At 36.4% G+C, this 16,519-nt stretch overlaps 1 protein-coding gene across 3 annotated transcripts in view; it reads right to left on the bottom strand.

Annotated features, from left to right (window-relative positions):
* Positions 1-2,451: 2,451 nt before the first annotated feature.
* Positions 2,452-16,519, bottom strand: part of LOC149085710 (FHF complex subunit HOOK-interacting protein 1B-like) — a 45,614-nt gene continuing 31,546 nt past the window's right edge. For 2 of the 3 annotated variants that reach the window (XM_089232096.1, XM_089232095.1), the window contains exons 11-14: positions 13,246-14,620; positions 12,759-12,939; positions 12,521-12,635; positions 2,526-2,819 (exon numbers count right to left, since the gene is read on the bottom strand). In XM_089232096.1, coding sequence (XP_089088222.1) covers positions 2,633-2,819; positions 12,521-12,635; positions 12,759-12,939; positions 13,246-14,620 — 1,858 coding nt within the window. In that variant the 3' untranslated portion in view covers positions 2,526-2,632. Of the gene's footprint in view, positions 2,820-12,520; positions 12,636-12,758; positions 12,940-13,245; positions 14,621-16,519 lie in introns of all 3 variants that reach the window. The other variant, XM_089232097.1, reaches the window with a different exon arrangement.

Here is a 16,519-nt window from a genome sequence, read left to right as displayed (position 1 = left end):
TTTTTTAGCTTATGATAGTTGAAAAAAGCTCATAACCATCATGAAAGAAAAGCGTCTGGAATGATCTATAAGCCATACGTATCAGGGTTTATGGAATGATTGTGGTGTGATAAAATTTCTTGATAATTGAAAAGCCAGCAGGACAGGAGAAAGCAAAAATGTCCTAATGCCAAATTGATGTCTAAAGTTTAAGTCCCCCCACCCCCACCCCCCAGGAAAGTTTTTTAGTTTGAGAAATGAAAGAGAATAAATCAAATTGTGAAATCTGATCGTAGACAGTAGGTTCCAGCTACAAAAGAAAAAATAAAACAGCTGACAAGGTTTTTGCGACTATCACCAATTAAAAGACAGTTTCTCTGGCTAAAACTTCATTGTCAGCATGAGTTCATCCTCATTTTTTCGACAACAATAGAAGTCAATGTAATCAAGAAATATTTGCCGATCCATCCCCTGGCCAGCAACGAAAATATTGGAAAATAGTCAATCAAAAAACTCGATGAATTACAGCTTTTCAGCATTCTCAGATGATGCTAATACGATAACAGTCCCTATCACAGCACAACTGCTCCTACTGAACCATAAACATCATCCACTAAAATTTTAGATCAAGAGTTCTTGGTCTACTAATTAAGAGTACTTAGTCCCATAAGACAAAAACGAGTTTTAACAAATTTTGACTTTATAAACGAGCGATGTTTCAAATACAAGCAGAAAATCTGAACAGATTTTGACTTGACACAAACAAAAATGCCACAACTGATAAATTGCCCAATGAGATGGTTGAAAAAAAAAATTCCCATAAAAAATAGGGATGTCAAATATAACAGCAACTCAATTAAACCAGCTAATTAAAACAAGCAACATCTTGCAATATGAGCAGTACAAATATCAGCCTCCTAGAATGAGGCTTCACATATTCCCATTGTCTGTCTGTCAAGTATCACGTGATCACAACCGAGTCGATGGTTCGTTTTCTCTTGCTGAGGGCATCAACGAGTTTAGAAAAGGGGAAACGAAGACTAAATTTGAAAAATAATTATGTGTATTGATTGAAACCTTATGTAGTTTAGGGCCCTTTGCTGTATTCCCTGCCCACCCCCCCCCCCCCATCTGTTAAGATGCCACTGACTATAGGAGTGATATTCATAGCATAAGCTTATGAAAGACTGTCTCATCCTCTCTCTTTTTTGTGTTAATGCAAATGTAGATTTCATTGTGAAGTCCCTCATAGCATTCTGAAAATACTCAAGCGCTAAGCATAAAATAAGTAAAAATACAAATATAAAATTAACCTGCACTACCCCTTCGAAAAGCAGTGAAGCTGGCATGACTGTTGTGAAGCCTTTTAATGGGGAAGTTTGCTTTAAAATATGAGTGTTTTGGATGCGAGCATGTTCACAGAACAAATTAGTCCTGCAAACCAAAGTTTCATTGTACTATGACTCAAAGAACACTTCAAAGTGGTCAGCAAACATCACCTGACATTGCCAAGCGTTAAGGATGAACTCATACTAACATAGAAGAATATACCCACAGCGAAAGTAAAAGTTTCTACAACAGAAAGTTCTTTTTCCATAAGGCTCATAGATTTTCGAACGAGTATCAATTGTGATGATGAATGAATTGGAACACGGATACATAATTTTTGGAAGAGACTTCTTTAAAGCTGCCATTGACCTGCCAGGAACTGTTAAGAAATATATCATATTCACTGACATCTAACGCACTCCTGATTCCTTAGGGGGAAAAAATGTAGTGGGATTCAAGTAAAATACTTTAAAACCAACACATTATCCCTCCCATCATGCATTTTACCCTTTTTCAAATAAAAAAAATAATCATGAATATTTAAGGGCCCCGTCTCTATTTTCCCAATATATATTGGATCATTGTTTCGATAAAGAAATGAAAAAAAAATTTGCGCAGATAAAAGTGATGTGGTGCAGATAAGGAAGCAGTAAAAAGATTCAAAAAATAATCTATATCTGTATTTTACAGGAAAAACTATTTTTCCCCTACATTATCTGGCTATTTAGGAGGGAGGGGCAATTGATTTCTTCTAGATCTGGTGCGGGGACAGATAGCCTCAGACACATCCATGAAAATTAACAAAATAAATGATAGCCTGTACTGACGTGAAAGAGTTACTACATTCTACATTTTGACATATCAGTCTTTCAGTGGGGGGAAAATACTGTAGCTAAGATGAAACTTATAGGAACGGCTTTTCAGAAGCCCTTACAAGCTTTGCAAACATAAAAACGGAAAACAGAATTCGAATGCGATCATATTTCCTTTCCTGGTACAATTTAAGTTTTGCTATACACATATATCCATTGCATACAATAACCAATAACAATTAAAATATTTCTCGCAATCTTTCCACTCATTCTCTAAAAACTATACACACTATTTAAAAAAAAACACCTAAAAATCACAGACTAAAAAAATAAATTATTAAAACATTCCTTTAAAGCAAAATTATATTAGAAATCTAAAAAAAAACCACTAAAAACTGTGCAGGATGGAATCAATAGAAATCACTTGAATATACAACTTGATTTGAGTATTAAGAGGAAATATATATATTTTTTTCGATTGGACAAGAGCAAATCAACAATGAGTATCAACATCATAAGAACCTCTGCCATTTCTTGTCCCAGAAATCGGGATCGAGCTGCACGACAGAATGTTCCAAAGCGATAGCTGCCAGCTCCTTCAAGAACTCTTCGAGTATCAGAGCACAGAATACTGCGTTTTTCGTTTTCACCGATTCCAATTCACCCTCTAAAGCATCAGGCACTGGCTTTGGCACAAACCTTTGATAGAGAGAGATAGAGTAAAAAAAAAAATGAAGTAAAGATTCTGGGTTACAAGTGTTTCGCAAGACAAGAAAAAATTCTAAATGGATATGAATGGGATAAGAGACAGCATTTTTTAACCTTTCTATACCCAAGGACCAGTAAAATTGCTGAAACAATTTAACGGACCACTAATTTACAGCATTATGAGTGTGTCTGCATGTCTAATATTTCATGGAACATTCTTGTATTTTCACATATTTTTGTCCTTTCTGTCATTTTTTAAACGATTTGTCATTTTTTTAAATAAAGCTTATTTGATCTCCACTAAAATCTTTAATGAAGAAATTTTCATAACTTATAAATTATATTATGATAACTATGGCTATAATTTATAAATTCTCATCTCATATATTTGTCATGTATGTGCTCAGCATTTTTTTCCCCATTAATTACATTTCAATTCTCTGCAATTTTCAAAAGCCTGTCATTTCCAATCCATTGGTAATTTCTTCAGTAATTTTAACATTTGGTGATCTGATTTCTAACAACGTTTTTGGTGACAATTAATGGACCCGTATCTTTCCTTTTAGCATAAAAATTTTTCGTATTTTTCTTAATAAAAAATAGTCATCTAGCCATGATGAACAATTTTTTTTTTCGTGAAATACAGTTTTGTGTACTGCAATTTGTAAGAGCCATTTATTTCCTTGTAATTCAACAATTTTGGCAAATTTGTTCGAAATTGCAGTTTTTGGCTACTGTAATCTGAAGTAATTACTGTATTACTATAAACCTGAGGTCTTCAATCTTTTTTTAGTCATGAGCACTACCTATACATATCATAAAAAAAAACACCCTTATGGCCAATTCGAGACATATGTATGCTAATTTTAATTCTTGAATGCAATTTGTGCAGGGTGTTCAATTGGAACGTTCATCCGCTGCTTGCAAGCACAAAATCAGATACAGGCTTTGAGGATTCTTAGTGCTTCTTGAAACACTGTAGTGCTCGAGAGCAACAAGTTGAAAATGTCTGCTGTAAACCAATTTAACCAATCCCATATCCTGTGTTTTACTAGATGGAATACATCATAGTTACCCTAAGCAGGGTTGGGTTTTTGACGACTGGTTTAAACCGTCAAGAACATAAACAAATGCTTTTGGACAATATTTTGAACACAATAGGTAGATAACATGAGTAACTTACTTTTTTGTGTATTACATTTTATTCTTAAACGCTAATATAATATAATAATTAAAACAAATATTAATTATAATTTGCAATTTTGAATTTTTTGACACAGTCTAGAACAGCAGATAATATATAATTTTATGGTACATGTTATCTAAACTACTGATTATCTGTCTGCAATTTACTAAGCCAAATAGAGCTATTTATTCAAAATATGTGTAATAGGAGATCACAGAGGGTTAGGTTTTGACTTCAGAGACTTACTCAGTATTAAAACAGTTAAAAATTATTGTCAACGTTGTTGTTCTTACTTTTTCACTTAGAATAAGTTATAGGAGGTTTTCTTAATAATCACATGCAATCAGCACTACTAAAGGAAATTTTAGTCCCACAATTTAGTACTTTGATTGCTAGCTATATTCTAATGTTATGCATAATAACAGTGTCATGTTAAGTGTCTCTCAGTGATTATTTAGATAATTTAATAACAACAGAAATAAACATCACATATAAGCCGTAAAAGAACTTTTATAAACACCTATCTGTTATGAAAAGAGACATCAGATGATTTATATCAATACACATATGTAAGCAGTTGAAGATAGATAATCTCATCTTGAATTCAGGAACATCAAATACAAGTACACTCGTGTAAAATTAAGAGAATTTGCACACATTGTGTCTATTTTCACAAAAAGCACTGAACTGGTAGTAATAATGCTGCAGAAGAAGTATGGAAATATGCGTACATGTGTGTGTGGGCAGAGGTGTGACCATGGAGAGCGATGATAAGTGCACTAGGTGTTTTCCATGATTTGTGTGATAGCAAGAGTTTGGTAAATTTTATATGCTACCAGGTAAAATGAGTAGCCACAAACCTATGGATAACGAAATGAGATGGAGAATCATTGGTAGATTGGAGGCAGGGCAATCACAAGGGCAGATAGCTACAGAGCTTGATGTAACACCCAGTGTCGTCTGTAATTTGTGGAAAAAGTTTCAGGACACTGAATCCATATTGAGAAGACCTGGACAAGGTCATTGAAGAGCCACATTGACCAATGAGGATTGTTATTTGGTACTTTCAGTGCAGCACCACAGCACTCCTACAGCATCACAGCTCTCAAGTGAGCTGGATGCTGCCACTGGAACTCGAGTTTTATGGTTTACTGTTGCCCGAAGGCTTCATAACAGAGGGCTTTGTGCCAGAAGACCCGCTGTTTATGTCCTGCTCACTGTATCATATAATCCCAACTGAGCCGAAGGTTATCTTTCTCTCACTGTGAACAGGACAGTCTCAATGACTTTGTGCTCAAAAGAAAAACTGTTTATGCATATTAGTGAAAATGTGACAGACATTCAAAACACAGGCTCATGACTATCTCGCCCTCATTCTTGATTTCAATGCAAGTGGGGATTTTGCAGCGAAGCTGCAAAATCCCCACTGCTCTCTAGTATCATAGGATTGGATTTTGATTTTCTTGGCGCAAAGACCAATGAGGTCAAGCTGCATCAAAACAAATAACCAACTAAAGATAAAGGTGATCAGAGCAAAACCTTTTTTTTTTAAACCAAGCACAACTCAGATTCATTGCCTTGGGCAATTCACTACCTAGTGAGTCGTGCCGGAAGTGTGGGATCTAAAAATCTGAGTGCGTATCTAGTGTTGCATCTGATTTTTCAGCCATCTATATTTCATGAGTGAAGTGTAATGATTGAATATTTGTACCATTGCAGGCTTATTGTTCTCTGTGGTGAGACTTTTTAAATGGGGAGATAAGCTTGCATTCAAACCTCAAAGTTGAAAGCCACAGAAAACTAACTTCAGTCAACCACCACTGTGGCACCATTGGGATTCAAACTTGGGTCCTAGCAGTGTGAGTCCGTCACTATGACCACTTGAATATATATCACAGCCGCAAGAGCAAAAATGTATCGGAAAAATAAAATAGATAATATAATAATATAATAAAAAAAACTATGGTGCGTAAAATGTAAAAGAAAAAGATTTCTTGTAAAAACCAATGGTCTTAATGAATTCGAAAATGTGAGATGCACTCCAGTAAAATGTCACAAAGCGAGTGATGACTGGTCAAAAGTGGCCATAAAATGATGACAGTGATATCAGCAAATGAAAGCATGACCAATGGTCAATGAATTTTAACAATGCAACCACTCAGGCCAATTGTCTCGTAAAAAAAAGTTGATTATGTTAGGAAACTGTGAACAACCAGACAAGCAGGACTTCTTTCTTGTTGGTCCTGCAGCTTGAATGCCAATGGCGGACCGTGGGATTGATGACACATAATTTATTATTTACTTGATTATTTCAATAGTCTTGCCAGTAGTGATGCACCACTTCTCGTAACATTGAGAAGTGGTCACTGGCACACGACTTTAGCCGTTGAACTGCAACTTTTGATCCAGGATCACGTGCATGCATAATATGAGCGGAGGTGATTTCTTCCAGTAACATGTATTTCCAGTTGCTGCGTTTGGCAATTTATCGCCAAATACTGGAATTCATTAATAATTTTGCTTTTATTTTGTCATGGCTGCTTGTGCGATAATATATTACTATAGTATATAATTTATTAATAACATAACATAATGATCATAATAACAATGATATTGACATGCAACAAATACAGTGGCACCAAAAACAAAGGAATAAGTCTGCTCCCTATGAATCAATAAATGATAGCTGGGTGTTTGCTTCACGAGCTATTATTATTGTCAACTTGAAGCAGCGAACTGCATTTGGACAGAATCAGAAAAAAATGAAAGTATTTTTTAGTGAATTAATAAGTGATAACTTATTGTACAGGGCGGCCCGAAAAAAAAATCTTGGATGGGTTTGAGATGGAATTGAACTCTCAACATTTGTCATGTGTGTTGCACCAATTGTGGATGTCGGATTCAAATAGAATTAAGTACAGTTGGTCCCTCGCATTCGCCGTTTCTGTATTCACATTTTTTTCCTTTATTGGAAAAAGTTGTTTTTTTTGCAACACTCAGAAATCGTCATTCATGTGTTTTATTTATAAAATTTGAGTTGTGCATGTTTAGGATGGCTTGCTAATGACACTACTGTCATCACTGGAGTCGTGGCAGCTCCCAAGACAGAAACAGTCACCCTGGGTTGGATTAACCTTTGGCCACAATGTGCGCTAAAGGGCACAACCATTTCTACAGAGACAACTGAAGAGACTATAAAAGACACTGCCACCAAAACAGATGGGTGGAGAAGGGTTCAATGATATGCATATAGAAGTCGAATTAATAGCAATTCAAAGGTATTGACCGAGGAGGAATTAATGCAGTTGACTGCTCCTGAAACTGAAGCGGTACCAGATGAAGATCAAGATAAAGAAGCAGAAAACAAGTTCACCATGAGTAACGTAATGATTCACACATTCAAATAAGCAATGGATTGTTTTCATGACATAGATCCCTCTATGGTATGCTCTTCACATGTGGAAAAATTGATAGAGGAAGCCTTGTCATCATATTCCAACATACTTGATGATATGAAAAAGAAACAGCAAACAGAAATCACAATATTTTCAGAAAACATCACCAACAATTGTCATACCATCTTTAACATTTCCTTACACCTCCACATTACCCTGCTCTTCTCATGCTGTTCAATAAACAGATGTACAAGAAAAAAACTATGGTTCTGGTTATTCACGGATTTCCCGTATTTGCGGTCACCCCTGCGAATATGGTGGGCGACTGTACATCCATTATTAAATGTTGCCAGGTAATATGTTGGCACTAATCAATAGTCGCCAGAAAAAAATGCGTCAAACGGATCAAAAGTTGCAGTCTAATGACTAAGTGCTACAGTCACTGGCAAGACCCAAAAGGCTATTGTCAATGAGTGTGGCAGTTCGAGCTGCAGTGTCAGCTTTTTCGTAATCCAGTATGCTCTCTTGTACCATTCCAAAAATTTGCTGGTTCTCAACATAAAATAAAAAAACACATTAATATAAAATAAATTAACTTATTCTTTGAAAAAAAAAACAGGGCTGGCCTGAGAGAGACTTGTGGAAGGAATCATTTGAGTTCCCATTATTTCTTGTGATAAAGTTCAATCTGATAAATGAGTGCCTTTCATTATGAGAACGCTTTCAATTTGAATTATTCTGAATTATTCTTACAAACCAGGTATTATGGTGCAGCAAAAACTTTGAATTATGAGTAACTTGATTTACAAGTGCTTTGTATGATGAGCAAAAAAAGTTTAAACAAATTTTAACTTGATAGAAGAGCTAAAGATGAAGGATGGTCGTTGATAATCATAATCTTCAGTCATAAATCGCTGGGCTGCCGCAGAGTGACGTTTCACGAGTACATACTAGGAACTCTAAAGCCTCTCGAATGAGGACTGGTCAATAAGAGGTTTTGCTTTATGCCCATGGCCCCTCATTGAGTAAAAAAAATTGTATTATTGGCATTAGCAGGAGAGCAGAGGAGGACATTTGCCTTCTCCCCCCCTTCCCATTCATCCTCCCCCTATACAAGAACTCACACAAACTCTGTGATCCTTCCCTAGTCTGAAGCGCCTGTATCCGTTTATGGGTAAGTGTCACATGAACGCAACTAAGCCGATGATTCTCAACCTTCTCACTGCAATAACAGCATTAAACATTAAACTTTAGGGGCTGGTCCAAAGATTTTACGAGGCTCCTTTAATTAATTTAATAAAAGACCTAATTACAAAATATGTATTATATACATATGCATGTTAATTAAAACCTCCAGTAGTTTAAGGATATGCCTTTGTTTGACTTGGGACCTGGAGTCATTCATTAAGATGCTAGATAACTACCGCAATGGCATTCATAACATAAGCCCATGAAAGACTGTCTTGCCCTCTTATTGTGTGTTAGTAAAAGTTCAGATTTTACATTCTAGTATAACTCTGTGAATATATGACATTGATTTATTTATATGCAAGGTTGATTTGTTTTAGATTTTCAATATAAAATAAATCAACCTGCACTCCACCTTTGAAAAGAATCGAAGCTGCTGTAACTGTTCTGAAACAAATCATTTGAGCTTCCATCAATTGTTAGAGGGAATTTCACTTCAATATGTGAGTGTTTTGGATTAAGAACATGTTTATGGGACGAATCGTACTCATGAAATGGAGTTCCACTGTATTAAATTTTGTTTTAAATTATAGTATTGTACTGATTATGCTGTACCGTCATTTCATTAATGAAGACAGTTATGAAGATGATAAAAATAAATTTAAAAGACGGAACAAACATCATGTGCTAATGGTGGTCGTTAGATTTCACATGGCTGCTACATTACTGATTGAATTGGAATACATCGGCTCTACTAACACGGAAGTTCGTCGGAATTGCTGTTGGTTGCCGATGCTGCGGTGACACCATCGAGAGATGGTTGGGATGAACCTCTCAATTGAATCATTTGACTCTTTTGACGGTGGTTCGGCGCTATGTAATTGGTGAGACCGAAACTTTTTCTAGAAAATCTGTTGCTAAAAGAACTTTAACAAAAAATCTAATATTTATAACCAAATTTGAATGAAATATTATTTGCGAGCAATCTGATCTTGGAATGTTAAAATAAATGTTTTAAAACAAAAAATGTGTAAATTCATTCTTGTCATCTGTGGTGCAATATTGGAATACGTAAAATAATTAATTGAACTGGGAATGCAACAATTCTTCCATTGCATAATCAATTTAAAAATTTTTTTGTTTCAAAACATTTATTTTAACATTCCGAGATCAGATCGCTCACAAATAATATTTCATTCTAATTTCCAGGGGTGGGTTGTGACTAAGTTCATTTCGAAGCAGTTTTGGAGCAACAAATTCAGGATTTGGAGCAGCAAAATATGGGATTCGGAGCAGATATTTATAAATTGGAGCAGTGAAATTAACAAGAATATTTTCGTTAACGCTCAACCCTTTTCAAAATAAAACTGTACTGTCTTTTGTTATCAAACATCTTTTTGTCAGCTTGATTTTTGTTTCTGGTGTTTTAGGCTTTTGACACCTTGTTTGAAAGAGCGGCTGTCATAAAATTTTTTGCACCTGTCTATTTAAGATTATTTTTGCTTACTGAGGGCGCTATTTGCTGCCTTGAACAGCGCTTCTTCAAATGAGCTAAAAAATTTTTTTATACTTGGAAAGAAATTGTTGCAAAATGGGAGAGAATTTCGGAAGAATCAACTCTGTGTTTGGCGATTCAGCACTCATTATCTGGCGAGATTGGCGATCTGACACTTCGTTATTTGGCGAGATTGGCGATCTGACACTCGTTATTTGGCGAGATTGACGATTTAACGCTCGTTATTCGGCAAAGTTTCTAAACTAAAATTTGTAATTGGGCGGACATGGGACATGCGCTTTTTACTCCCGGAATGAAAATTTTTTAGACGAAACATCGGGATTTAACACAATGACAATCGACTACAGTAATTTCTGCTGCTTCCAGTGGCGACTTTTTTTTTTTAAACGGAAACACTCACATTTATACTTTAAAGCTGAAAGACATTGCAAACCATCTTCAGTTCCACGATCACGGACAATATCGGGGTTTTGCGATGGAAAGCCCGATGAGGTGCAGATAGTTTGAGTATCGTGGAATAAAACACGCTCTTCTCGGAAAGAATCGTTTCGTGGCTAGCAGGAACAAAATTTTTTTGGCGTCCTTTCCGAAATTCCAGGCATATTAAAGCAAAATTCGCTATTTGGCGCAGGAAAATACGGTATTGGAGCAGGATGGCGCAAGATATTAGTTTTGGCACAGTGCAGCGCAATTGGTGCAGAGTTCCCACATCTGAATTTATCACCAATTACATAGTATCGGATCACTGTCAAAAGAATCAAACGATTCAATTGAGAGGTTCATCCCAACCATCTCTCGATGGTGACACCACGGCATCGGGCAACCAACGGCAATTCTGACGGACTTCCGTGTTAGTAGAGCCAATGTACAAGTACAAGTACAAATACAATGCCACAACACGCAAATTGCCCAACGAGGCTGACTTAAGAACATCCCGGATCCCCGAGCCATTTTTTGGAGGCCCTACCTACTACTGCTACACCACACATGCACCCCGCCCACACACACACAACGTGTCAATGTATTCCAATTCAATCAGTAATTTAGCGGCCATGTGAAATCTGACGACCACCATTAGCACATGATGTTGGTAGAGGTGATCGGCAAACAGGCAGAGCAGTGAGTAAGTTCGCTACTCAATCAGCGGTTCATGACGATGCAAAAGGTGATGTCCGGCACGCACCCGACCGGCCGAAACGCCTTAGTAAGAGCAGTTCAGTGTGCATAGGTGATTCTCTATAGGTGATATTTGCACCGTTTCCAGCATACCACCACTATTTAAAGGGCTATTCCCAGCATCCCCTGCTGCACCATCGAATCAGGATATGAAATCTTCTGCTGTGGAAAGGCAAGTGCTATTTGCATAAATATTCAGAATAAAAATACAATGACATGAAATCTGGCAATACTGATATGTAAACAATGGCGGCCGATCGGCGAAAATCTACAGTGGACCAGTTCTCTGAGGTGAATTAAAGGTAAATAAAGATTTCAAAATGACTAGATCTAGGACTATTCCACGGGAGGGGGGGGGCAAGGTAATGTTACAACCCTAATGTATTTATGTTGTCCAGTTGCGCTTGTTTCGTGTTCATGCTGCCACCTGGCTTCTATTTTCTGAAGTAAAGATGCTTGAATTTTCATGTTTTGTTAGTATTATGTTGTAAGCCTGCCTGCTCTCTTCTCCACACTATAAATTATAAATTCACCATTAAGAGGCCCTAGAAGGATCTCTCTGGGGGGCTAAAAACTCCAAAAAAAAGTTTAAACAATGAAATTTTGTTATAATTGTAACTTCATTTGATCAGTAGTTTCATTTTATGAAGTAAAGACCCACTAAGAAAGGGTTTTTCAAAATTCGACCCCCTAAGGGGATTCAAAGGTTACATAGAGAAACCATGCCGAGCCAAAACTGCTGGTGCTATAATTATGAAATTTGGGCAGTAGGTTTATTTCAATTCAATTCAAAATTCACGCCGAGGTGAAACTGCTCAAGCTATAAATATGAAATTAGTAGTTTTAGTTTGTAATGAGACTCACTAAAAAGGGATATTTTGAACTTCAACATCTAAAGGTTCATAGGTTATATGGCGCGATCATCACTGAGTCCAAACAGCAGAAGCTATAAATATGAAATTTGGTCTGTTTATATTTTATAATACAGAAAATCACTACGACAGGATTTCTGAAAATTTAACCCCCAAGGGGTCCAAATGTTATATGGGGGAAATCACTGCAGAAAAATTTTCAGATTACCGAATCCACACAAGCAAAGCCAAGGGTAACAGCTAGTTTATATAAAGGAGCAACATTCAAATCGAGAAATCTCACACTTTAGAAATGAAAAATTTTGTGCCGATAAAAGAATGTAATGCTAAATTATAGATCATTTATCTAAAACCCCTACCTGTAGCCTTGACTCCCAGAAATGGATTCTAATAGAGGCTCTTTCACTGTCTTACTCCTCAGTATACTTCCTCGACGGAACAGAAAATTTGCTAGACTGCGCCTCCGAGTTTCACCTGGAAAGTAAAATTATATGCACATAAATATGAACAAACATAGATATCAGACAAACACACATAAAATCTTTTGAATGTAAAAGAAAAAAACAATTTTTTTTCAAAAATCATTTTTGCAAATACCTGGCGCTACGCTGTGCATCTTCCCAGCATTGAACCTCTTCAACTGGTCTTTATGCGTACCATTATGATAGAAGTAATTCTCCCGTGCCAGCAGGAATCTTTTGCTCCTCATCACAAGCTCATCAAAGTTCTCTACTGTACACGAGTAGCTATCAACTTTATGTTTCAGCGATCCCAAAACCTACAACAAAAATAAAGCAAGATAGTTATTTACTGAAAAAACATATTCCCTGAAAAACTGGAACCACTAATGCAACTAAAAACCCAGGAGAATTCAAATCAGGGAGATTTTCGCATGGAATGTGAATGCAGATCTCTGAGAATAATTGAGAAATTAACAGCTATGCAATAAAGCCAATGTTTTCTGCAGAATAGAAGAATTCAGAATCTTTAGAGCACTATTATTTTACATAGAGTGTCTAAAATTCATCTAAATAATTCAAATGAGTGACTATTAAAAATGATTGCACAAGAAATTAGATCTTACCTGTAACAAGGACCGAACAGTAGGCTGAAACACCAAAGAGTGATTCAGTAGAAAAGAACGTAACAGTGGCTGAGGATAACAAGCGAGACGAGAGATCAATCCCGTCAGGTGCAAGTTCGTGAATACATCATTCTGCATCATCATCTCGAGTCTCGTGAGCAAAATGCTTAAGAAGGGTCCAACATCTGGGCTACCGAAGAATTCCCAGGATGCACTAGGATGAGCACTGATTTTTGGGTTGATTGACGAGGCTAAGGATTTCAATTTCTGTGCAGATGCTGAACAGGATCCTTCCTCTTCTGGCATTTTGGCACTAGTCGATGCTGATGACGATTCCATTTCAACATCCCTGTCAGATGAGCTATTGCTTTCTCTGGATTCAAAAACTCCAGAGTCCATGTTTGAGCTGTTGTCTTCCTTTGTACATAAAAATATGTTGCCCACATTTAATTTGTTTTCGTATTTCGATGAAGACTCTTCTGTCTCTTTCAAGTAACTGTCGATACTCTCCAGGCTTTCGTCTATATCACTCATACTTGACGGTGTCTCAGTAGAGCCAATCAGAGACCAAAAATCATTTTCATCATCTGTTTGAGCTAACTGAGTCAAGATTTCATTGTTTTCATCTGAAACTTTCTTTTCCAGAGTTGCAATGAACTGGTCGATCATATCGGGCGAAGAATCAACCTGTTCACAGTGGTGCAATTTTGACGTTGACCCTGGTGTGTTTAAACTGTCATGGCAATCTACAATCTCGGCCAAAGATACACGTTCAGTTTTAGCTGGCAACGTTAAATTAACATCATCTGTCCTTTTTGAAGAAATCTGGTGGTAACCATTCAATATCACAATATGATTTTTCACACCAGAATCAAAAGTTTCTTGTTTTTTAACTTTAAAAGCCTCTGGAGAAGGATTAGAACCGTCGTAAGATGCAGTCCAAGTTCTACAGGCTACGGTGCATAATTTTATAGACTCATGAGCTTCTTTGAGATAGTCCAGGAAACTTGAATTTAAAGCTTCTGCCGATAGTTCCCATTCTTTTGCAGAAAGAGTGGCCGAGATACTACGTTCGATTTCTCCATAAGCCAAACTAGAAGTGGACGGGGACCTGCGGTAGGTCTTCACTCGCAAACTACCACCTCTTGAGAGTTTATCGCCTATGGAAATAGAGCGAAGATCCCCCGGCACAAAAGGATGAGATGAGTTCGATGAAGGAGGTACTCTGGATTCAATATCCGATGCGCTTTTCTGTACAGATGAACAACAGTTGGGTATCAAGGCAAGGAACTTTTCTGCGGATGAGCTATAAATGTCGATGTCACGGATTCGGCTTCTCTGGCTAACCATAATATGACAACATGGTATTAAGAACCTGTAAAATAAGTTGGAATCAGTATGACTTATTTACTGACAAATTACACTGATCATCTTGAAACTGGTGTACGACTATATTTACACTACTATTCCCAAGCACATTCCAAGAGTGGGAAACATGGAGTGTGCATCAGGGAATGTTTCTATATAGCCCCAAAGAAGAATGTGCTAAAATCTGTGACGTACGTCACAGAACAATTAGCATTACTGCAGAACAATTTGAACGAATTTCAAGAAAAAATGCAAAAAAAACACTATTACACGTATGGGGATTTTTTACCACAGTAAATTTCCAGTCAGCCGAGGGCTTGTTGCAGAACAGTGCTAAACATTCTGCTTTGGGGCTATATAGAAGAATATACAATATATAAAATTACAAAATCAGAAGCCATAACAGGCAAACTGCTCTTATATGTTAAAAAACCAGCAAAATTTCTTAGTGTGTCTTAGTATACATTATAATATATGCAGCTTCCCCCTCCCCCCTTCAAGAGATCGGAACAAAAAAAAAAAATATTTTTGAAAATGATTCATAAACGATATATACATACAGCAGAGCATCGATTATCCAAATACTGATTAACCAAAAGAATTCTAGTAAACAAATTAGGTATTTGCGAAGAGAATTTGGTGATCCTTGCGAATATCCACACGTGCTATCCAACGACATGAAATATTTTCCCCGTATTTTTAGAGAAGCAATTGAAATTCAAAAACACAAGAACTGCTTCAACAGAAAGGAAGAGAGGATGAAGATCAACAGTGCTTGGTTTCCCATTTTAAAAATGATGTTGAAATCCAAGCATTATCCAGAGCCTTTAGGAACAACTTCAGCCAATGGGGGAAAACAGACTGACTCAACAGACCAATCTCGACGAGGCAGTGAGACTCAAGCAGGGAGAAGGCGTAAGTAGTAGCCTTTTGTCCACGCTAAGCAATTCTTGAAAATGCTCGCCACTCGTGCAAACGAAACATCGAAAGACAAAACTGTACTTCACGTCCGCCAAAAAAACTCGAAAACTTTTAAATTTAATTCTAACTAATGAACACAGTTACACAGTTACATAGTGAACAATATCAACAAACTAAAACGAAAAAAAGAAGTATATAAAAAAAAAGCAAAAGAGGGATTTAAAAATTAAATTTTTCCTTCCCCCCTTTTTTGCAGTGGTTAATATGTGGGAAAAAATCAAATATCAAAACAAAAATTTTGCATGATTTGTAGTATTTTTGGCAACAGCAAGGAGTGTAACTACATGAAATATACACTGCATGATTTTCAGATGAGTACACATAACAAGAATCAATATAATGCTGTAATGCGTAAGATCGAATAGATTCATAATTTAACTGAGTAAGGAGCATAAGGACAGACAGTACAAAAGAAACTCTCAATGTCACTGATTGAAAAAAGATATTGCTTCATGTAACTTTTGAAAGGTAATAAATTAATAATATTAAGGATATCAGATGGCAAAGAGTTGCAAAATTTTGGGATGAGGTAAGTAAAATGCTTCTTTAGAAGAATTTTGTGAATAAGTGGTAGCGAGTATATATCACATTCAATCTATTTGAGAAACGAGAACTGTTTAAAGGCAAAGCAAATTGCCATTTAAAAATAACTATAGTAGATTTGTAGAAGCTGACGTTCTTTAAAATAAGGTCAAAGAATTAAAAAAATTTTCTAAAAAAACTCTACCAGCAACCTCTCTCATTAATCAAGATTTCATCATTGGTGAATGAAATTTTCACAAGAAAATTATACATTGCAGCTAATTGCACATTGTACACTGGAATTTACAGAGCATTAAAAATTAAATCGAGAGAAATTAGCCTGAAAACTATCACGCCTATCCTGCAAGACATCAAAGTTGGGACTAGGTGGAGAATTTAAGGG

This window comes from Pholcus phalangioides, unplaced genomic scaffold (assembly GCF_987345545.1).
Source record: "Pholcus phalangioides strain wild (caught in Gottingen) unplaced genomic scaffold, Ppha-v1.0 ptg000005l_1, whole genome shotgun sequence".
Taxonomy (NCBI): Eukaryota; Metazoa; Arthropoda; class Arachnida; order Araneae; family Pholcidae; genus Pholcus; species Pholcus phalangioides.
This window is presented reverse-complemented; position numbering and strand designations above follow the sequence as displayed.